Source organism: Haliaeetus leucocephalus, unplaced genomic scaffold (genome assembly GCF_000737465.1).
Source record: "Haliaeetus leucocephalus isolate CR32 unplaced genomic scaffold, Haliaeetus_leucocephalus-4.0 Scaffold192, whole genome shotgun sequence".
In the NCBI taxonomy this organism is placed as follows: Eukaryota; Metazoa; Chordata; class Aves; order Accipitriformes; family Accipitridae; genus Haliaeetus; species Haliaeetus leucocephalus.
In genome coordinates, this window is record NW_010972628.1 from 496,985 (window position 1) to 520,140 (window position 23,156).

The 23,156-nt window shown below is 38.6% G+C and overlaps 1 protein-coding gene across 7 annotated transcripts in view; it reads left to right on the forward strand.

The window, feature by feature from the left end:
- Window positions 1-23,156, forward strand: part of RNF38 (ring finger protein 38) — a 127,059-nt gene that overhangs the window by 87,055 nt on the left and 16,848 nt on the right. For all 7 annotated transcript variants that reach the window (XR_774218.1, XR_774219.1, XM_010565458.1 and 4 more), the window contains 5 exons: window positions 7,206-7,399; window positions 12,384-12,597; window positions 14,891-15,058; window positions 19,610-19,780; window positions 21,683-21,844. Coding sequence is in view for 5 of the 7 variants with exons in the window: in XM_010565455.1 (XP_010563757.1) it covers window positions 7,206-7,399; window positions 12,384-12,597; window positions 14,891-15,058; window positions 19,610-19,780; window positions 21,683-21,844 (909 nt within the window). In the remaining 2 variants the exon portion in view is untranslated. The remainder of the gene's footprint in view (window positions 1-7,205; window positions 7,400-12,383; window positions 12,598-14,890; window positions 15,059-19,609; window positions 19,781-21,682; window positions 21,845-23,156) is intronic.

A 23,156-nucleotide genomic window follows, 5' to 3' on the forward strand; every position in this document is an offset into this window, starting at 1 on the left:
CCATGAGGTGAAGGGGGCTTTGCTGTTAGTGCTTGTATTTATGTGCATCCTCTATGTGGGTACTGTTGAAGGCAGTGCCTCATCTGTGGCAGTGCGTGTGACCGGCCATGTCAATGCCCTGTGTGTGCTGTGTCCCTGGGATACATGCTCAGTTTTACTACTGGTTGAACCTGCAAACAGGAAAGCAGCAGCCGTGACCCTCAGCCTGGGATGGAGACAGCACCACCCCCCAGCTCCCTGGGCACACTGGACTCGGCAGGAGGAATTCCTGGGACCAGAGGAGGTGCCCACTCCTCACATAACATCCCTTAAGTTTCTTTTCCTTGCTGTTCAAAGAAAGATTTGCTTCCTTTATTGCTTTGGCATCTGATGTTTATATTTACAGTCTCCAGTGTGCAGGGGTTCAAGAGCTCTGTCACCATGATGAAAAATCATGAGATGCGTTAGCATAGTGATGACTTGTCAATACACTAGAACAGCAAGTAGTATAACTAACTAGTCTTGTTGCTCATTGTTAACTACAAGTACCTTTCTCCAAAGTACTTCCTTAGGCTGACGATAGATAGATCAAGATCAAACCTTATTTCTTACACAGTTAATATATATGTAGACCAAACGTGGGAATGAAATGCTTTTTTTGGATTTGGCAGAGGAAACAAAATGCTCTTTAAAAGTGCATTTGAGGGGACTGATAATTTTGGTATTAATCAGGCTGACAACTTAGCTCTGGAGATGACATACTAAGCAGTGTTTCTGTGAAAGTATTTTAACCAAAATTTGCTTGCAGATCTAGATAGCTGGCTTTTGTAAATAGTTGGCAGACTGCCGACAAGGACTGGGGAAACAGACCTAAGATTAATTTATCTCTCTAAAGGAATCTACTTTGTCTTTGGTGCCTGGCAGCACATAGAGAAAGATGGTGTAATTAATGCTTCAGCTTTTGTGGCCTATGTTGTCTTTCATTTACTATCAGATTAAACCTAACTTTTTCACACAGTAAAGGTGGATGAAATGCAGTTGTAGGTAGGTAAGAACAGTATTCTAATTAGTACCCCGGTCACACACAGAAGCCAACAGATAAAACACTATTTCCTTGTTCATAATAATAAGTATTAGTTACATTTTATCATTAATGTAAAAATTGAAGAGCAGAGGATGTTTTGGTAGTTTTCTGCTTCTCTCGTGGGCTTCGATTCTGAATGCAGGAGAACTGTAGATTTCTAAAGGAAGGCTCTGCTTGCTTGGAAAATTGCAGTTGTTGTTTAATACTACCAAGTTATAATACCAGTATGTTAGCATTGATTTTTTTCAAAAATCTTTTTTCATGAGGTGGTGCGTGTCTTTCTCTTCTAAATAAATGGTTTTGTTATGAAGCTTGCTTCCTCAGAAAAATTCCACCTTTATTATTCACAACCTTTTAATGTAGAAACATCTGTGGGCATCATTGTACACTTAACTCTTCTCAGGGCTGATCTAGGTAATTGATAAAAACAGTCCATTACATTACTCTACATGTACCTACATAGCCTGTGACATGTATGCCTCAAGGCATGAGGTAGTGAAAACTGAAAGTTTGAGGTAATTGGTTACTGTAGTGGTTGTGGCTGTCAAAATATTCGAGTAGGTAATAATTGTTACAATTCATTACATTGGTTACATCATATTACTGACCTCACTGTCCCTGAAAACGTTCTGTGTGAACTGCTTCTCAGTGATATTTAGGTAAGATTCTGAGAAGAACAGAGTATTACTTGTTTACTGAAATGCAGCTGTGAGATATTTGTTGCATTTACTTTATCTGTTGATTTTATTATTGCTTTTTAAAAAGATGTTAAAAAAAAATCAATGTGTTTTCTTTTTTGGTAGCTTAAAAGATCCTTGTAAATCCTAGACAAATACAGGAAAATCCTCTCAGTCTATGAGCTGGTTTATGCAGAGGACTTTTAACAGGAGAATTAATGTACAATAATTCTGTGGAAATACACTGCTGTTGTCTTGCAGCAGAAATAAAACATGTTTGGAAACAAGACTTTAGTGTTCTTTGCAGCTTGATTTGTGGTCCCACTTCTCTGATACATAGACTACAGTAAAGAAGAGCTCTGTCTCTAATACCCATTCTGGAGTAGTTCATAATTGCATGTACATTTTTGTCATTGGTCAGTAAGCATGTGTTTGTTACAGTACGTAACAGTCGAGTTTTATGTACCTTTTCTTCAGTGGGATTAACCACTTCTTTCTTCCCCCTTTACCAGATATTAACTTTTTGTCATAAAAGATGTCAGAATAGAATTTTTTTTTTTTTAGACATTGACCAATTTCCATTAGAGCTAGTTGATGTGTTCATGAAGTTTTGCAAGGAACAGACTGGTGAAGATATGACATCTTTCATATTTCTTCATTGTTGAGAATAATGACAGATTAGGTGACTAGTTAGACATTGGAAAAAAATGCATTACCCAGGACATGATGTGGTGCAGAGACACCTGATGACAAATGATCTCAGCTACACTGCACAGTGCACTTCCAAGAGCAACAGGTTAGTTAAATATAGCTCTGCAGTGAACTGGCTTGTGAACTCTACCTTGTAATGCCACACCTAAGTTAAACTTCTGCCTCTGCTGCTTTCTGTGGGTGAGATGGAAGAAGACAGTAATGTTTACAAGACCATATGGGCCTCAAAGACTCCATCCAGTCACATAAGTGATGTTCTTTTTCTTGGTCCTAGGGTCATGGGGCACAGCTCTTCCAGAGCTTACTAGACCTGAGCTATATAATGTGCTTTAAATGGGCTTAGTCCTGGCCTATGAAAAAGCCACTGCTTTTGGACAAAACTGTTCAGCCCAAGAATTTACTGTTACTGTAGGTATGATCAGAGTATTAGAAATGTGGGAGTGTAAATCAGATCACTTGTTAGAGTGTATAGATCCTTTGCAGGTAGGATAAGCAAAATGCTCAGTTTACTAGCCCATTAGATGCCTGTAGTTAAATTAGGAAATGCTTATAAATTTCCACGTTTACCAGTTTGTACCATGGGAAAAAGTCATTGTCTTTTACTGTGCGTTCATGAAGAGGAAACGTGCAGCTGCAGATTTCCAGTCAGCCTGGTAGGGTTATATAGGGTATACCCATCAGATTGTACTTTTTGTGTAAAACCTTCTAAGGAAAAGGCTCTGCTTGAAAATACTCTTTGAGTATTGGTTTACTTTTAAAATAAAGGTTTTCATGAGCTGCAAGATAGATGTAGTTTATTCCCTAAAATTGAGATTGAGGATATGGAGTAGTTTCTTGTTGTACTTCCCAGGGCGATTAAGTGAGAGTATGCGGAGGGTTGGAAAATAGAGTGATTTTCAGATATTGGCAGCAATTGTTTTGGTAATAATTCCCTTCTGTGGTGGTTGATCATCTGTGTGGGTGTGTGTGTGCAATCTTTATAATTTGACTGGAAAAGGAGAATAGAAAAGGAACACCTCAAAGGCTGTTGTGTTGGTGAAAATATTTGTAATCTTTCCCAAATGAAATAGAACAACATTTAAATAAAATGTACAACAAATTACTGCAAGAAATATATATGGAAGTATAACAAACAATTTTATAATTTTTTTAGTAGTATGTTTCCTTTAAAGGATGTTCTACAAATGGGCATACTCTTTAATCGCCTTTGTTACCATTACGCTGTGAGAGTTTATAGGGTACACAGAACAGGGCAAAACTGCACTGGGGATGTCTGTGAAATGCCAACTTTTAGGGATAAGATTGTAGGTTTTAGTGTACTGACACAAGTTGTTTCGTTACTAGTAACAATCTGATGCCTTTGTTCTGGTGTTGTTGCCTTTAAATATGGAGTAATCTGTATTTCTGTTCATCATGTTCTTTTTGTTGAATTAGTATTTAAAATAAGGTAATGCTTTTACCTTGTTAGTTAAAACTAGATGCATCGTTCTTGATAGCTACCAGACATTCTGTTCTTGTTGCCTGTTGGGCAGGAGAAAAATACATAGTATAATGGCTGTAAAAAGCAGCTGTAGTCCCAGAGAATGTTTTGAATATTAGCAAGATGCAACTAGAGTGGTTTGGGGACTTGGGGAGCTACTGTCATTGCTGAAAGTATCATATTCCATAAATAAAGTATTGAACTTAATGACCGATAATAATGTAGATTGCAAAATTATACTGGCAATAATCTAGTTAGTCCACATGCTTGTTGAAAACGACATGAAAACAAATTATGCAGGATGCATGTCTGCCATTAGCTCTCTGTAATTACCCACATTCTAGTATTAGCTTGCTACAATGATCGCATGAGAATTGGTTTCTTAATTAAAACTAAGATAAAAGTCCAAGTCTTCTTTGAGTTTAGATTTGTGTTGGGTTTTTTTTATGACATCTGTTTGCAAATAAGTTTGGCTTAGCTTCAGGTTACTTCTTTTTCACTACAGAAGAAGACATAATTACCTTTTAAATCTATACTTATATGTAGGTCCAAAACTGATTTTATCTGTATTTTCTTTCTAATGGGAAACAACTTTGAGTGAAAATGCTGTTGCTTAGTGCAGGGGGGCAATTAGCACTTGTTATAAAGTTTGAAATAGCTATGTGAGTTAGTAATTTGGAGTGATGATGAAGGCTAACTACTTAGCAGTTTGCATCTCCACTGTCTTTGAAGTGGTGTTCTCCACGTACAAAAGGAAAAATAATCAAAGAACTGTTTTTCCAAAGTAGACTGCTTTCTACAGGGCAGGTTATATTAGTGTTAATGCTTGGGAAAGGTGCCAGATTTCAATTAGGGCAGTAGCAGTTGGAGATCTCCAGCCAAAGGCACCTATAGAATGTAGCAGGGCAGCAGTGGTTATATTGTTATTTCAGTGTTTTGTTTTCTGCCAGCTTCACTAAACCCAGTGTTTCCTTCCTCCATTTGACTTTCCTTTTGCACTCCCAAGACCCCAGCATACCTGATTTACCTGCATTTTTATTACCTGTGTTTCTCTTTGAATAGACTTCAGTCATCATGATGTAAAAAATTCTGCCATCCTGTAAGTTCCAACTTGGGCCACAGATCATCCTTCTCTCTGACTCTTTCTATCACAACAGTAAAACAGATTAAATAAGCAACTCTGAATGGCAGAACAAACATAGCATAATTTCTTTATGATTTGTCCTTTGCCAAGATTCTCTGAAATCTAACAAAATACATATTTTCACAGAAGCTTTACTCTCAAGGCACTTCTTAGGTATCTCTTCCAGTTTTTTGGTGTTAAGCTCCTGAGGGCAGGCAGCCTTCTGGAAGAGTTACCCTTTGCCTGGACATCTACTTTCATGAACCTTCAGGTGCATAGCTGTTCTTTGACCTATTTTTCTCTTAAAAATTCAAGTGCAGTTGGTTAAGGAGTTCAGAAGAGATTGAGCAACAAGCAAATACATGCATCATCAGCCTGTTCCCTAAGGAAACCACGCTAATAGTTCTACACCTAACAGATGTAGAATTAGAAATGGACACCCCGATTTACTTTATGTTTATGCTTTCGTTGGGTTGGGTTGGGTTTTTTTGTGGGGGTCTTTGTTGGTTTGGTTTGGTTTGGTTTTGACCTTTTTTCTTCCTTAATCATTACTAGTGACTGCTTGAGATAAGGTACAGTCGGGGAAAACTGCAATTTGTGTTAAAATATTTGAAAGCATGGAGCTGAAAAGGAATTAAATGGCCACAAGTCAAAAGAGATGAAGAATAGCTTTTTACTCTTAAACACCTGGACAAAACTTCAGGTGTTAAAAAAAGAGCATGCTTGCACTGGAAGGAATACTGGAGGACAAGCTATATGTCAATGGTAACCTACCAAGGAGCAACTGACAGTGTTCAGAAAATGATAGGCACCTGTAAAGCTAAGAATCAGAAGAGGTCCATAGCCTAGTCTACAAGTAAATACGAAATAAGACCTCTAACGATCTGTGGATTACCAGGCTCTGAGAGGAGCAGTTTAGGAATACAAAACCGTTGCAGACAAATTCAGTTTTCTCTGTATCAGCCATCTGCAATGAAATGCAAATGTGAAATAATGCTGTCATGGACTGAAACAGAAGTGATGGAGTAAGTGGACAAGCTGGAGAGCAGCAAAACACTACGATTTGGCTCGCACCACGAGTCTTCTGTCAGAGAAGTCTGTCTGATGTTTGGACTCAGGGATGGATCCAGTGTAGTAGTTCATGTGTTGCTTTTAGGTTTTTTGTGTTCAGTTGGTAAGCTCTAGAGCAGAACTTGTATTTTTCTATATTCTCAGTTGTTATGCTTGTTAACAGCATGACATCTTACAATTTTGACAGAATAGTGGGGTGAAGGGGAGGAACGTTTATTGCATTTGCTGCTGGATTCAGAGATGTGTGGCAAATTTTTAGAAGAATGACAGCTCTATTTAATGATTCAATAGCATGGACACACAATGAAGAGGAGAGGTAGTTACTTGTCTTCAGAGCCAATTGGGAGAACATTACTTGCAGTGAATGGCCTTCGTATCACTAGCACTGAAAACTTTAGGCACTATGTAGTCCCTGCAGAATTTTAGTGAAGTACATGGACTTAACCAGATTGGTGATTAGGTTTTTTTCAGGTTATGTGTAAGTACTTTTCAATGACCGTTATTATACTAATAAGTAGAAGAATGTAGTACCTCTGTGCTGAGCTAGCAGAATTAAAACAGGCTGCAGTACAGAGCAAATGTCTGATTAGCTATGTAAGTACAGACATGATAGGAAGGGGATGTGATGTGGAGCACAAGCTCTGTATGACATCTGCATACTGACAAGTATGGATTCCATTGTTGTGAAGACTGTGCTTATACATCTTTTCATGCTTCTATAGCCTATAAATGCTAGGGCAGGAGGGATGTAGAATAGGTTATGCCTTATTTTCTTCATGTTATCATCTTTTCTGATACAGTTTCGGTTTTGCATGGATGTTAGAATTTTTATGTTTTAATGCTGCTAAAATATAATTTAGTAGTAATTCTTTTACAGGTTAGGGAACCATTGCAAATCTGTGTTATAAAGAAAACAAGAGGCAACTACTTGCAGGTGTTTAAATTTCACAGTGTTTTAGTGCAGTCTTCAGTAAGTCACTCTTAATGCTAGCTGCAAAGCAGTACTGAAGTATGGATTGTAATTCACTCATCTGGAGGTGGGGTTTGTTTTTGTTTTGTTTTGTTTTTGCACTGGCACAGAGTGAAGACAGTCCTAGTCCCAAGCGACAACGCCTTTCCCATTCAGTCTTTGACTATACAGCAGCATCACCAGCCCCATCACCACCAATGCGACCATGGGAGATGACATCAAATAGGCAGCCTCCTTTGGTTCGGCCCAACCAACATCACTTCTCAGGGGAAAGATGCAACACACCCGCACGAAACAGGAGGAGGTAAGCAAGCTGTGTAGGTTGGGGAACAATTTCTTATTCTTCCTGATTTGAGCTCAAGGGAGGTGTATGTCAGGGAGCACTGACTAGATCACACGTGGTAAACATGTTAACATTTCCTCTGAGCTGTAAATTATTGTAGTTGTAACTGAAAAGTTACTGGAAGTAATTCAGGTTGGTGCATCATCCCATAATTTGTGTGAATAGCCAGCTCGGGAAAGGTGTGCTCATTAACATTTTTAATTATGACCCTGATTCTCTTTAACTCTGCACTGGAGCAATAAGCATTTAGAAAAATGTGAGGAAAAACTTTTCTCATTGGGGTACTTTTAAAGATATTAAGAGTTATAGATATAGTACCATAATTTGCACTGCAGTCACAATTATTTTCGTACATAAAAACAGTCTAAATAAAGATGAGGGATACAGGCTGGGGAGAGTGAGGAGGTTAGCATAGTGTCACATGGTTGCTGGCGTGGGTGATTCACATGTAATAGGAGTTAGATTTTCACATTGGTTTTAGCTTGTGGCTCATTAACCTCTCAAAGCAGAGATTTTGGAAGAAGTTCCAGTGGTCATGGAATAATAGAGATGGGATGAATACATCGAACTGGTGCTTGGGTGGATGGTAGTATAGAAAGGCATAAAATGCCAGACTTCATTACTATTCTAGTTAAACTAATTATCCAAAACACAAACTTTCATTGCCTCACATTCTGCCTCAAAAATGCTGAGTCATCTAATGCAAGTTAAAACACGCTGTCCCTCTGTTGGCTTCTGGGAAGTATTGTGGCTTGGTTTGTACCAAAATTGCAGTGTCTGCTTTTTCATGAATGTAAAATATTAGACTTAAAAAATATATAACTTGGTTTTTTTCTGATTCCACAAATCAAATTTGTGAACCATGATCAGTCAGGTGTAGTTTCGAGGCAAGAGACTTTAAAAAATGCTAGTTTTGTATCATTGCTTCAGATCCATGAATCTGAAAGCTTTCAGTCAGTGGCATTCAAAATACACAGCTCTCGGAACAGCTTGTTAAACTTAAGAAAGAGGTTGAATTTTGAATTTGCAGGGTTATTGTGAAGACAGAAAAGTAAGCCTTTTGTACAATTTGGTACAGGGATGCTCTACAGAGGCATTTCATCCACAGAGTTTTTGTACCTTAAAATGGTTTGAACTGAGATGCCTAGAATATGCTGCATTTGGCCATTTTTGTTTGGTGCCCAGCTAGCCTACACAGATTTCTTTGCAATCTTCATTAACATCTCCTCCAGAGTAAGTAGAGCGCTTAACAAGCTAAAGGCCAGATACTGAATCTAGACCATTTGGATATACTGGGGGATGAAGGAGAGGAATGGGAGGTGTAGGAGATGAATGTGGCTAGGACAAGTGCCTGACATTCAAGTGCAGTCAGGTGTTAACCAAGGTAGTGGCCTGTGGCTTGCAAGTAAACTGTGCTGCCAGTGGAGAGACACCTCAGTGCAGAGCCATCTTCAGTCAGACAAGAGTTGTTAGGTTGGCTGCAGCACTGTGGACACAAAGCATTACTCTTTCTAGGGCCAGCTCACCTGCTCTTGGGTAGTAAGACCTGCTTTTGCCTCTAATCAGGGACATTTGAATGTGTCAGTACTTTGTTTCCCTGCACACAACTCGGCATTTTTTAGCTTGGGTACGCTGTTGCATTTGAGCTGGCTCTAAGTCAGTTCCAGAATAGTACCGTGCCCAATCTCCTCTCCTGAAACAGGATTGTTAGGAAGAACAACACATACATGTCTCTTATTTTGCAGAAGTCTTAGAATGCTCTGGAGCTGTATCAGAACTAATAACCATTCTCATGGATCAAAGCTTGATTCCTTAAGATCATTGTGAGTGCATCTGTTACTAATGCTTTAGATGAGGTTATGCATGTGCTTTTGAAGACAGTTTCCTGTTTTCCCTGCTTTGTCTTCTCTCTTCCCATCACAGAGTGGTCTCAGAGTTAATGAGGTTTTAAGATGAACATGAAAGGTGTACTCCAGTTGCAAATGGTCATTCAGCTCAAGGGAACAGACTAGGGCAAGTGCAAACAAAACCTCTGAAGTATGTGTAGTGTGGACATCACTCTGACCCAATGACATGAGCATCCACTCTTTTGTCCTACCAGTTCACTCTAGCTGGTTGGCACAGGCTCTAGTGGTTTTTTATTATCTGGATTTTTTCCATTGTCTGGGTTACTATGTAGACCTTACCTTTTTGTATCAGGGATTTTGTATGGTGCCTAGCACAACAGTGCCCTAATTCATTGTGGTTTTTTTCAGATTCATTGTAAGCAAATAAATACTGTGTTAGAAAGGTAGCTTCCTGGTATGAATTTGCAGAAAGATGTTATTTTTGTCCAGCTACTTATAGTACAGATAAGTTGAATGTAAAAGCATAATGCGTGCCTGTATGAAACAGAGAAGGCCATTCCAATTTGCCTTTACCAGTCATTGTGAAATGGGGAGATCTGTACTATTGCTGTGTCTCACCTTTCACCTGTGCTTCCTTTCTTCCTTGTCTTGAATGTAATTCTGAACTAACAAGATTTAAGAATGTGTTACTGCAAAGAAATCACCCTTTTTAGAAAACACTAAGGTCTGCCAATACTAACTCTGCAGTTATCGATAACTTTTGATGACTGTTCCTATCTGAGGGCAGGAATTTCTGCAATTTTTTTCACCACTTCATCCTGTCTCTTTGTTTAACTGGGCATTTACCATGTTTATACTGTGCCTGTAGAACCAGAGGAGGTTTTTTGTGCATATTTTTTAAAGACTTTAAGCACAAGTTCATTACTGATGTTAAATAATAGTTTAGACCCATGTTTGGACAATTCTTCTGAAGTCATTTCCAGTAATTCAGGAAGCATGTAGAGCCATGTATCCAGATGCTCTGAATTTTGCTGAATGAAAAGTATAGTTTCTTTATAACTCCGCATAGGAAAAATCCAGTTTTGCTTTTTCCTGTGAACGATGCTCCAGTCATTTAGAAAACCACTCCAGAAGTTCTGCCAGCTTTTGCTGGGTGTGCTTTCTCAATCCTGGGTTCATAGGAAGTAAAGCCAGACCTTTTAACAAAGACGGGGTAAGAGTAGTTTTATGAGAAGCTACCTTGTTTAAGTGCTGGTGGCGGTTAGAGGATTTCTGTTCTTCCAAAGCATTGAAGCTGTCTTTTGTAACTTGCCTCTCTTCCTGCAGCTTTTTCAAACAAAAATCCTTGCACAGACGTTTTGTGTTAAAGTATTGAGAGCATTTCTGTTTCATAGCAGGAAATAGCAACTTTAAAGCAACCTTAGTATTCCAAAAACCAGAACATCTTTTGCATCAATAGCTCTGTGGTTAGAAGTCATATATACCAGTTTTATCTAATGAGCATATTACAGGTGTATCATACTAGTAATACAGAGATGGAGAGTGCAACAAAAAACTCTGGGAAAGGAGACTGGAATTAAGACAAATACATTAGTAAGACTGTAAATGTAGGTTCTTAGTGCTTAGAAGAAAACACAGCTTGTGTGTTCAGACATGGTAATTTGTAAAGATAAAGAAGACTATGCATTTTTTTGGTTGCCTGGGGGTTTTTTGTTTTAAGAATGCTGTGTTTCAGTCTGGCATTATGCCTTCTGTCTGACCTGTTGTGAATTAGCATTTGTTTCAGTTCTAAAATGACGTAACATTCCTGTGAAGTAGGGCAGAAAAATAGTGGCTTGAGACATTGTATCCTATTCTCACAGTAGCATCTGAATAGCTGGTAGTAGGGTCCCTTTCCCCATAGTATGTCTGTTTCACACAGCACAAAAGTTGGACTCAACTTTAGGAATGTCTGGGCTTTGCCAACAGGTTTCAGGTTTATTTTATTTTTATTTGGTAATAGCAATGGGAATAGTGAAAATGAAGAATCTGAAGTTCTCTTGCACGCACTGTAGGAGAGGACATATTCTAATGGTCACAGACCCTTGCTGTCTCCTCTCTGTAGTTTGGTCCCTTCAGCCTGTTCCATAAGCAGGAAACCATTTTGTCCCACATAGCTTTAATTTGCTGTTGCCTCTGGGACCTGTAATTTATGTGTTGTGAAGATTGGAAGGCATGTATTGAAAGTACTAGGGGATGGGTTTGTGCTTTCAGTTCTTTCCCCTTCCAAATAAATGAGAAGTGACTTGATCAAAACTTCTAACAGCGAGTTTGTTACTTGTGTGTGCGTAATTTTCTGAGTGTGAACCTGAGCTGCTGGTCTTTGATTTACAGAAGTCTCAGCTCAAGGTAGTAGCAGCTCTGCTCAGACCATACACACAATTATATAAGAATACGTAACCAAATCCTGTGCCTGTAGATCAGATGCTTAAAAGAAGTAGATGCTCTGGTCTAAATCAATCTACACAACAGTTCTCCACTCTGAAAAAGAAAGATTACCACAATCAGAATTTCCTGGGATCTTCTGGAGGGAATTCTATGAGGCACTCAGTTACGTAGTGAACATGTGAGAGCTGAAAAATTAATTTGTCTCTTCAGAGGAGTCTACTGCTTTGTCTGCTGTCACTAGGTGAGCAACCATTCTGTGGTCTGGTTGCAGCTAGGATTCTGGTATCCTGGATCATGTAATGAAGGATTTTTACGTAGAATAAATGCACGGAAGTCTCTTGAAGTTTGCTGTCTTGACTTTTGAGTGCTTATCTTGGCAATCCAAGTGCCATTTTTTTAACAGGTTAATATTTACATAAGAGTTCTTTTCCTGGTTTCCTTTACAGCATTAAGCTATGCTCTATTAAGCACTTTTATGCTGAAAAAAGTGTCATCTCTTCAGGCTTTTAGCAGTTTTTTCAGTAAGAAGTTTTATTCCAATCTAATAAACCTGTTCTAGTGAAATTTTGCAGTGTAAAAACTTTCTTGATACTTGATTCTCTTGTGGTTTTAGTTATTAAGAAGGATTTGTGTCATTTATGTAATCTCTAATTTTTTTAATGTGTTTCCAGTCCTCCTGTTCGACGTCAGAGAACAAGGAGAGATCGTTTGTCTAGACATAATTCCATTAACCAGGATGAAAACTATCACCATCTCTCCTACGGACAGCAGCAAGCAATAGAAGAGCCCCGAGCCTTTCACCCACCAAACGTATCTCCTCGTATGTTGCACCCAGCTGCTCACCCACCACAGCAGAATGCAGTGATGGTTGATATTCATGATCAGGTAAGAGTTTTAGAGTACAAACAGAAGGGTGTTAAAGAAGTGGGGTTTGTTTGTTTGGGGTTTTCCCCCCCCAAATCTTCAAGATCCTTCTCCTCCCCAAATTAGTTGGCAATGAAAGTCACATAACACTAAATTCTATTTGCCCTCTTACAGAGCATTTTTCCTGTTGAATGTTAGTCATGTATGGAGCGCTGCAGTAGGCAGTGAAAAAACAAAAAGAAAGTCCAGAATTTTAATAAAGATTGATATTTAACAATTTTTCAATGCATGTATTGGCATAGTTTGGTAGGCCTCTGGCTCAAACCTTTGAAATGCAGGGGTTTTGCTTCTGAAGTTAATTTAATGTGATAAAGTTGTGATATGATAATTAAGAATGTGTTCTATTTCATGTGAACTACCTCTTCTTAGCTTAGGAGTCTCTAAGTAGTTAAAGTACATTATTTAGAAGCAGAATTCACAATGCCTATAATTGGTTGCCTATACCACAGCAGAACTCATGATAGTATCGTCACATAACCAAATTAGCCATCCAAGCCTAATCAACTCATCCTTAAATGCTATGAAAAAAATGAGATATGTGGCTGCTCCAGAAAGTAAATAATTCCTCTGTGCAACAACAACTGGTATAGAATTCTGTAACTGAGGACTTGTAAAAGAATTTGTCCTGTTGAGGTAACCTTTGGTGTTGTTTTTTGTTAAAGTCAGCAGGCTGCAGCACAAGTACATTAGTCGCTACATAGTCATGAACTGGAAAATATAACTGGTTATCCTGATGTCCACTTCTCAGACTGCATCACACAGAATGCAACTCTAACATCCCTTCTTAAAAACTGGTTTGCTTTCAGTGCAGCTGCATACTACTGGTGTGTTGTATTATGTGTGCAGAGCAGTTTTCAGTAGGGAAGTATTTGCATTTGGGACCAAGTACAAGGGTGGAAGCTAACGCCATTCTAGCCATCTCACAACCTTACATTTTGATGAACAATTTTACTGCTACATCATCTCAAAAATTCAGATTGTGCTCTTGCTTTACGTTGCAAGCTTACATCACGACAAACCTGGATAAATCCAGGTGTTCCAGACTGATATCTTCCATGGTGATGCTTTTTACTTACGGGACATAACCATTTTGAGAGGTCATTTTTTGTTATTGCTCTGAGCAGTAAATATTTCAGAATCACATGCAGCATTGCACTGTATGCCCAACTTTTGTACCTGAGCCAGAAATGGGTCAAATTCAGTGTGAGGGAGACTGGTTTCTGTCACTAGAGATATACAGGTTGAGATTTTAAGTTCTATTCCATGCTCTGTGTTCTCTTTTGGCCTCTGTGTCTGACTGTGCACTACCAGTTCAGTAGGTTAGCTGTCTTTATTCATTCTCACCTTCCTAATGAGCTCTTCTTACTTGTTCCATTTTAAGCAAGCAGGTTCCATTTTAGCAGATCATGAAGGAACAGGGAGCTTCCTTGAAATAATTACTTTTTATTAATCCATGCTCCCTCACATTTAAGCCTTTTCGGTTTTACTAGAGCATCAGAGATTTCTTGTTTAGTGTTTTTTAAAAAAACAAAAAAAGTTATTTGTAGGTCCAGAATACCTTTGGATCTTAGTTTGATGATTAAATTCTAGGAAATATTACTAGCTAGAAAATTGGGTTACGTGGGTCTGTTTCCTCATCTAAATGTGGATATTTAGGGCATGCTGCCTCATAATCATGTTCACTTTTCAGCTCTCTGGTTAGCTGTTCTGTTACATTTAGGTTAGGAGACTTAGCATGAGTGTTGGTCTGAAAGTGAATCAAGAGATTGGTCTCTTTGGAAGAAAGAAAATCTACACAATTTTCTTGTTCTTTAAAGATACAAGCCTCTGAATTATTGAATCAGTCCCTTCAGACATGGGACAATTCTTTAGCTACTTGTATATTACCTTTTATGTGGGAGTTACTGCCTTCTTATTTTGTAAGAACTAACCTTAGTATTGGGCGGGGCGGGGGTTATGGTTTAATAGTCTGAGATGCCTCTGTGTGACTTTAAGGTGCCTTTGAAGTTTTAACATTTTAAGCTGAGAGATCCCTCTTGGCCTTACCTAGAAACTGTTAATCAATAAGTAATGTTCCACTGAGAAGAATATTTTAATGAACAGGAATTACAAGCATGTGCCTCCCTTTACACCTTCGTTGTGAATGTATTTTCTTCTGATATGTAGGTAGAAGCTTGTTATCTTACTCATCATGCTGTACAACACTGTTAAGAGTTTACAGTAAGTTACTGATTTTTTTTTGCTTTTGCTGCAGATCCATCAGGGCACAGTTCCTGTCTCATACACAGTGACAACGGTGGCTCCACATGGGATACCACTTTGCACGGGCCAGCACATCCCAGCCTGCAACACACAGCAGGTCCCAGGGTGCTCAGTGGTTTTCAGTGGGCAGCACCTTCCAGTCTGCAGTGTGCCTCCCCCAGTAAGTGGGTATCTGTAGTTACACTAGCTTCAATCTTAGACACAGGAATGGCACCTTAGAGCTTCAATGTCTGTATGGCTTTAATTGTGTTGGAAATAGCCATTTTTTTTCCACCTGTGGTAAATTGCAGTACCATAGCAGTGTAGGCTTAGAGCTGGTAAGCATATGCTACTTGCCTACTGTCTTTATAGAGTATGACTTTATAGTATAGAGTCCTGATGGTATTTAATTCAAACTAGATGTTGGTTTATGAACTGATTTCTTAGCAGCAGCTATTCTGCATACTTTCAGATAGTAAGAGGAAGCTTTATAAGGCTTTTATTCGGCAGCTCACCTAGAAAAAAAATCTTAGTAGAGACTTTATTCAGGGATTGGATACATACAAAAAGGTCTGATACTCAGAAGTCAGTTTTCTTCTGAGAAGTAATAAGGTTCTGAAAGATCACTAAAAGCTGAAAAGGGCTCTTCTGTCTCAGAATGGTCTCATAAAATGAATCAGAATATTCTTAAATAATGATGTCTCTGTGCCTTTCTGGGAATAAAGTGCCTTGACTGTGTAATTTGCCACCTTCAAGTTTGAAAGAACTTGAACTGTTTTCTTAGAAATTTTTATGTATCAGCTAGGAGATACCACTTTCCAGGTCATAGCATTCTGATGCTACCATTCTGTGAAAATTTCATCATTAAGTGTTAACAGGCACCAGTGCTGAACAAGTGTACCCCAAGAAGTTTCAGCTGTGCAAATAAAGGTTGCAGAATCTGTTGGAAGAGTCACAGCTTTTTTTTCCCTCCTTTTTCTAGTATAAATCTGTAATATCGTACGTAAATACTATATATAGTGTCCAGTAACCATTTATAATGTTGGTATAAACATTCGTCTCTGCCAGCTGTGTATTTGCAAGCAATGTGTAACTTAACTTTCCTGTTGCACATTCTGTGACCTGAGGGCGTGAACAAGCCTATGACACTGAAACAAAACCCTTGATGTGACCACCTATTTATTTAAGCTGCTCGTTGAAGAGCGAGGGTAATTTGCATTCATCTTGTCCAGATGCCATTTATCCCCATGAGAGACAACAATGTCTGCAGCATACTGCTGGCCAATCTGGAATATTTGTGGGGAATATTTCCCCTTACTTTCCAACTGGTGAAAATCTGTTACATGAGTCAGTGTGTAACCCGGAGGCAGGATGAGAGATAACTTTTTTTTTCTCTTTAGTGGTGGTGTTAGTGGAGCAAAGCAATCTGTCGTGGTTTAACCCCAGCCAGCAACTAAACACCACGCAGCCGCTCACTCACTTCGCCCCCACCCAGTGGGATGGGGGAGAAAATCAGGAAAAGAAGTAAAACTCGTGGGTTGAGATAAGAACGGTTTAATAGAACAGAAAAGAAGAAACTAATAATGATAATGATAACACTAATGAAATTAACAGTAATAATAAAAGGATTGTAATATACAAATGATGCACAGTGCAATTGCTCACCACCCGCTAATAGATGCCCAGTTAGTCCCTGAGCGGAGATTCCTGCCCCCCCCATTTTATATACTAGATGTGACATCACATGGTATGGAATACCCCATTGGCCACTTTGGGTCAGCTGCCCTGGCTGTGTCCTGTGCCAGCTTCTTGTGCCCCTCCAGCTTTCTTACTGGCTGGGCATGAGAAGCTGAAAAATCCTTGACTTGAGACTAAACATTACTGACCAACAACTGAAGACATCAGTGTTATCAACATTCTTCTCATACTGAACTCAAAATACAGCACTGTACCAGCTACTAGGAAGACAATTAACTCTATCCCAGCTGAAACCAGGACACAATCTCAGGCTGGGTACCCAGAGATTGGAACAATACTTGCATAGTAAATTCAGCAAGGCAAGAAAGCAACATGTCCTAAAAAGAGAAAAGAGAAAAAGCTGAATCTATATTGGGGCTTAGGGAAATCCAAACAACACTTACAATCTCTGCTTTGAACAGGTATATTATCTGTGCAATTCATAAAATGTTTTATAATTCAGCAATGCAGCTGTCCTATACATATAGAGTAAAGCTCTAACAGGTTGTTTCGACTGAATGTACAACAGTTAATCAAATGTGTTGAGACAACGGATGCAGTAAAAGTGAATATAAAGAATTAAGGTTGAGTATATGTAACATCAGCAGGCAGACTTTATGCTTTCTTTTATTATGTCACAGAATTGAGGAATAATTTAAGTTTGGAGTGGGCTCTGGAGGTCATCTGGTGGTCACCTGCTACAAGCAGTACATGTCTCCAGGGATGGAGATTTCACAACCCTCTAAGCCTCCACTCCAGTGTTTGACTATCCTTGTGAAGAATTTCTTCTGTATATCTGATTGAATTTTCCTTGCTGCAACTTGGTCCCATTGGTCCTTGTCCTTTCACTTTACCCCTTGAGGAAGAGTCAGGTTCTGCCTGTCCACTCTCATGAAGTAGCTGAAGACAGTGGTAAGGTCTTCGCTTATTTTTCTCTTTTTAAGGCATAACAAATCCACTTCTGCAGCCTCTTCTTTTATGCAGTGTGATCCAAGCTCCTGGTCATCATGTTGTCATTCAGTGGACTCATTTCAGTATGTCAGCTCTTTCTTTGGCACTGGGGAGGCCAAAACTGGACACAGGACTTGAGATACAGTTTCAGGAGTTCCAAATAGAGGGGCGGAATCACTTCACTGGACACATTAGTTACATTCTTAGTAATGCAGCTGAGTGTGCAGTAGGCCTTTTTGACTGCAGGAGTGCACTGTAGCTCTTGTGTACTCTCTTTGATGTCTCCACCAGAACCCAACTTTTTTTTTCTGCAAATCCGCTCACCAACCAGTCAGTCTCAAAATGTCCTGCTCCATGGGGTTATTCTCTCCAAGTGCCAGACTTCATATTTGCTTTTGTTGAACTTCACATAGTTCCTGTCAGCCAGTTTCTCCAGCCTATAAAAATACATCTGAAAGATAGCCTTGCCCTCCACCATGTCAGCTTGCTTCACAGCTTCATCTGTGAGCTTCCCAGTATCCTTTTGTTACTTTCACAGTATTTGTCTCTCTCACTGCATATGTAATTATAAAATAAACAATTGTCATTTATGAAATACCTTCATCAGTTTTAAAACTTCTTGAAAACATATGTTCAAACAGCAGAAGTTTTCCAAAAGCCTGAATGAATAAACAGATAATTTTCATTTCTTTCCACTTGAAATATAATGCAGCCTCATTTGCTCTAACTTAAAAAGTGCCATGGACATAGCACAGATCGTTCCAAACATATATTGGAGCTATGGTAATCTTTATCATACAGAATCATGGGATGAAACCTATTTTAACATGTTCCCCAAAGTACCTCCTGTTTTAAAGAACACTGTGTGATGTTCTACCTGCATATTTATCTTCAACTACTTCAGAGAACAGTTTTCAATTCAGTAAAATACAATTTAAAAAATATTTTTAAGAATAAAAACACTTGCCTATTGTATTTCTTTTGTAGAAGAATGATGCAGTAGCTGAGGGTGAAGAATAGTCAGCATTTCAGAAAAAATAGTAGTCAGATCAAATTAATCTGCTGCTGCTTCCGTGCATGTAAAAATTTATGTTTGGTCATGATCACAGTGAATTGAGGTGATAGTTACACCTCCGCTAATGTAATCTGATTTTAAACTAGATCTCTTTACCATTTTATGCCATTATAGTCAGTATGCACAATATGTTGTGTGACATGACTAAAAAGAAAAAAAAAAGATCAGAACTGGGTCCTCTTTCTTCGTAAGATTTGATAACAAGTACCTTATTAATTGCCCTTTTAATTGTCAAAAATGTAACGGAAATGCCTGACATTGTGATGATGGATCAAAGAGCAAGAAAAAGAGAATGCAGGTTTCCTTGCTCCTCCATATCTAGAGTCAGAAGTAAAACTGAACACTTCCACAAAGCACATTCCCTGCAGTACCTTCATCACTTTAGTGTTCAAACTCTAGTGCCCAAAGTTGCTTTTGTATGAGGAATTTCAAAGAGGAGAGAAAAGGGGCTATTTCCCACAGTATCTGTCACTTAGGGAGCCGCCTTTAGAGCATGGGGCTCCCCTCAAAGTGCAGAACTGAGCTGAGCTTGTGAATTATTCTTAGTATGTGGGGCAACAGAGGTTTTAATGCACAGTCTGACAGCTGGGAGTCCCTCAGCAATATTTAGAGCTTAAAATTTTTGCAAGGCCATTGCTTTGGCAAGTTGTTTTGAAGGTAATATGTGGGAAGAATAAAATTGACTAGGATAACAGTATCTGCTCATCACTTAGGAGTCTGTCTAATCCTGGAGTATTGAAAACCCTAACTGCCACTGACCTCATAAGAAGACTTCCAGAGCTTGTTCTGTATTAATCCCTGTTCCTTGTGTATTTGATTGAGTTGCTATTTGTGTGTGTTTTGGAGGCTTTTCCTAGGAGGCAAAAGAACTGCTTTGTTTTAATGATATCTTGCCCTAATAAATATAGAATGTTCAATAGGGAATGTTTGTGCTAGATACAAAAATATGTTGTTTTCGTTTTATTTCAGATGCTTCAGGCGTGCTCAGTCCAGCACCTACCTGTACCATATGCAGCATTTCCACCCCTCATTTCTAGTGACCCATTCCTTTTGCATCCTCCTCATATCTCTCCACACCACCCTCCTCACTTGCCTCCTCCAGGACAATTCGTTCCTTTCCAAGCACAGCAGTCACGGTCGGTAAGTAATGCTTCTTACCCCACTCTCCATAGAACTGGTGGGGCTGGATGGGCAAATAGTGCTGATAGCTGACTGAAGAAACAGAATGATTTTGTTTAAAGTAGTAAGTTGTGCACTTATGTTTCCTTAGCAAGTCTGTAACCACTTAGTGTGAAGATAAAAAAGTAATTTTAAAGTTCACCGTGTTTCTCTTCAGATTTTGTCAGTTGTTGTCTGTGCTGTTTCTCCATAGGGCTATACTTCTGTGAAAAAGATGTATATTTGCTTCACCAACTATTCCTTCAGGTATTTCTTTCCCAGGAAGCAGAAGAGAATCCAGAGGAGGTTGTGTAGTGCAGTAGTGGTCTCAGAGAAAAGCTTAGCAGAGAGAGAAGAAAGCACAGAATGTTACTTTCGTTACATGCTTCTGTTGTATTACTTCTCAGTTAATTTTTAAATGACCAGTGCTTTTCCTAGAACATAATGACCTTAGGTCATCCAGACACATTCAGGAGCCTACAGTTGCCCTTTCTCCTTTTTTTTTTTGGTTTTTTTTCTCCTCACTTATGAAAGTTACTGATGCCTTCTGCTTAAGCAGACTTGCCTTAGTGATAGGGACTATGCAAACATGGGAAAATGTAACCACCTTTTGGATTTGGGGGGGAATTAGATTTTCAGTTCTGGCCTACAGCTCTTACTGGGGAGTTATCTGTATATTCGTGTCCGTTAGTTTGCTCCTCTGACTAGAAGATGCCAGTATTTCCCTAACGCAGAAATAGAAAACAGCTTCACTGTTACTTACAAACACTGCTGAGACTTCTCCATGCCATGTCTCAGGTGTGGATAAGGTTGTAATCACTTTGTTATGATGATAGGAGAACAACTGGGAAAATATGGGTTTTAGTGGTAATCTTTTTAAGATTGTCTTTTAGAAAATGTATGGGCTCGGGTTTTATAGCTTGGGTTGCTTAGTTAGGTTATTGACTAGGCTTGCCTGTCAACTTTCAGCTCTGGCAAAGAGCTTGTATCTTAGTGTTTTAAGAATACCTTGTGTTTAAAGTTTGCTCTGCATAACAGGGAAACAGAATATTCCTTTGGTTCCATAAGGTGGCTTTCTTAGCTGAATTTCTTGAAATGGTGGAATTCAGTGTCAAGAACAGAAAGGTGTACTAATGAAACAATGACAGTTCCTGATTATTTCCTGAGTACTTTTGGGCCTGACTGATGTACTACATACAGTTGACTAGATTACAATACTGAACTGGAATCTCATGCTTCTGAAACCTCTGGACTATGTGTTCGTGGTAGGACTGCATGCATGACCCACCTAGGAAAGCATCTGCTTGATTACTGAATATCATTAGCAGTTTAATCCACTGGATTCGCTATGTTTCCTCTCCACTTTGCAGATTTTCTGGCACAATTTCAGTTCTTGTCTATGGTTGTTTATTTTTTTCTCTCGCATAGTTGTACAGTGAGAGCAGCCTGGCAAGAAGGAGAGCAAATATTTGTCCTGAAAAATGCAAGACACAGGAAATTACAGCCACTTCTATATTTGCTAGATCGCATAAATTCCTGGTCTATAAGCATGGCTAGCTGGAAAAGGTGAATTTATATCAAATGTGTAGTGTTGTCTTTGCTTTTTGGTAGTGTTAATGACACAGGAATTGTTCAGAGTTACTATGTGAAACTGGGTACAATTATAGCTGTAATTTTTTGGTTTTTTGTTTTTTGGTTTTTGGTTTGTTTTTTTTTTTTTGGTTTTTGGTTTGTTTTTTTTTTTTACCCTATAAAATTGACCACAGCAGCTCAGAACATACAGCTGGGATTGCAGTTCTTTATTGGGGAAAAATGGCATCTCTATTATTGCAACAAAGCTTTTTTTTTTTTTTTCTTTTTTTTTTCTTTTTTTTTTTCTTTTAGCCACTTCAAAGGATAGAAAATGAGGTAGAACTGCTTGGAGAACATCTTCCTGTAGGAGGTTTTACATACCCTCCCCCAGCCCATCCACCAACATTGCCTCCCTCAGCTCCTCTCCAATTCTTAACCCACGATCCTTTACACCAGGAGGTGTCATTTGGTGTAGTAAGTATTGTTTTCTGTGCCACATTCTCATTCATAATACATTAACATTCTTGATCTTCATTCTATAGTACATTTTGTTGAAAAGTGGCACTTCTTGCAGTTTTATTCCATTATTGGCTATAGCTGCATACTGTGGTATTTTCTTCAAGCTTGTTTTAATCAAGTTAAGGGTAACTTAATGATACCAGCGAATTATTTCTGATAACATTATTTGCAGAGTGTTGTAACAGTTACTTAGAAAACATTTCATGTTACCACACAGTCCAGGACTTCTACTGCAGATATTAATTAGTACAGTTCAGAAAAGCTGCTGTCACTTTTAGCTAATTCTTCATCGTATGTTATGTTTCCACAAGTCAGGAAAGCTAGAATGCTTTAAAAATAGTTCTTTTCCAGAGTGTTCGCAATTCGCAGGCAAGCAGTTGTATAGAGTGCTTCCATAATTTTGACTGCACCATGTTATAAAGACAGCCAAGCTTGCTTAAGCTAACTTTATGGGGATCTACAGGCAGTTCAACTGCAGCAGCACAAAAAAAATTAAACCTGCTGCAGGATAAAGTCTGTGCTGAATTTTGTGTTTCTGTAGTGTGTCCAGTACCTGTGCTACCTCTAGGATCTTTGTGGTGCACTTCAATCTGCAATTATATTGCATCCTGAGATGTTTTTTGTTGTTGTTGTTGTTCTGTGTGCATTGTTTTTTTTAAAAAAAACTTTCCTGTCTGTGTAATGCTTGAAGAAATAACCAGAAGTGAAGTACAGGCTCTGAATTTTTTTGATGTTTGACCTGTGCATCAAGTTGACAAAAGGTTTTAGAGGCATATTATTATTCAAAATTTTAAATGAGAATTAAATTTTAGGGCCTGTGACTACAGAATATACAGATAACTTCTCTTTAATTAGTTTTCTTGAAATCACATAACCTAGTTAAATGCTTGCTGCAGTTTTTATAAAGGTTCAAATAAGTCTCCACCTTTAAAAAAATATTCAGCTTGTTAAACTAAAGGTGTACAGATTTTCAATTAAGTTTTCAGGCACTATGAGTCACTCTGGAGACAAAGACACTTAAAAACTTCCATAAACTGCTTGTATTTTACTCAGTATGCTTGTTAGATGAATTACAATCACAAACATTTTGGTTGGAGTGAGGCTTTCTTGATTTCCAAGTTCAGTCTTTAAAGTATATAAAGAACAAAATACCATCTTTTTGCAGATTACATAGCATTTGTCCTCTCTGATGCTTCAGTTCTGGGTTGTATATTGCTGATGAGCATGGTCTTTTATAAAGCAATCCTAAATCTTTATAAAATTTTCT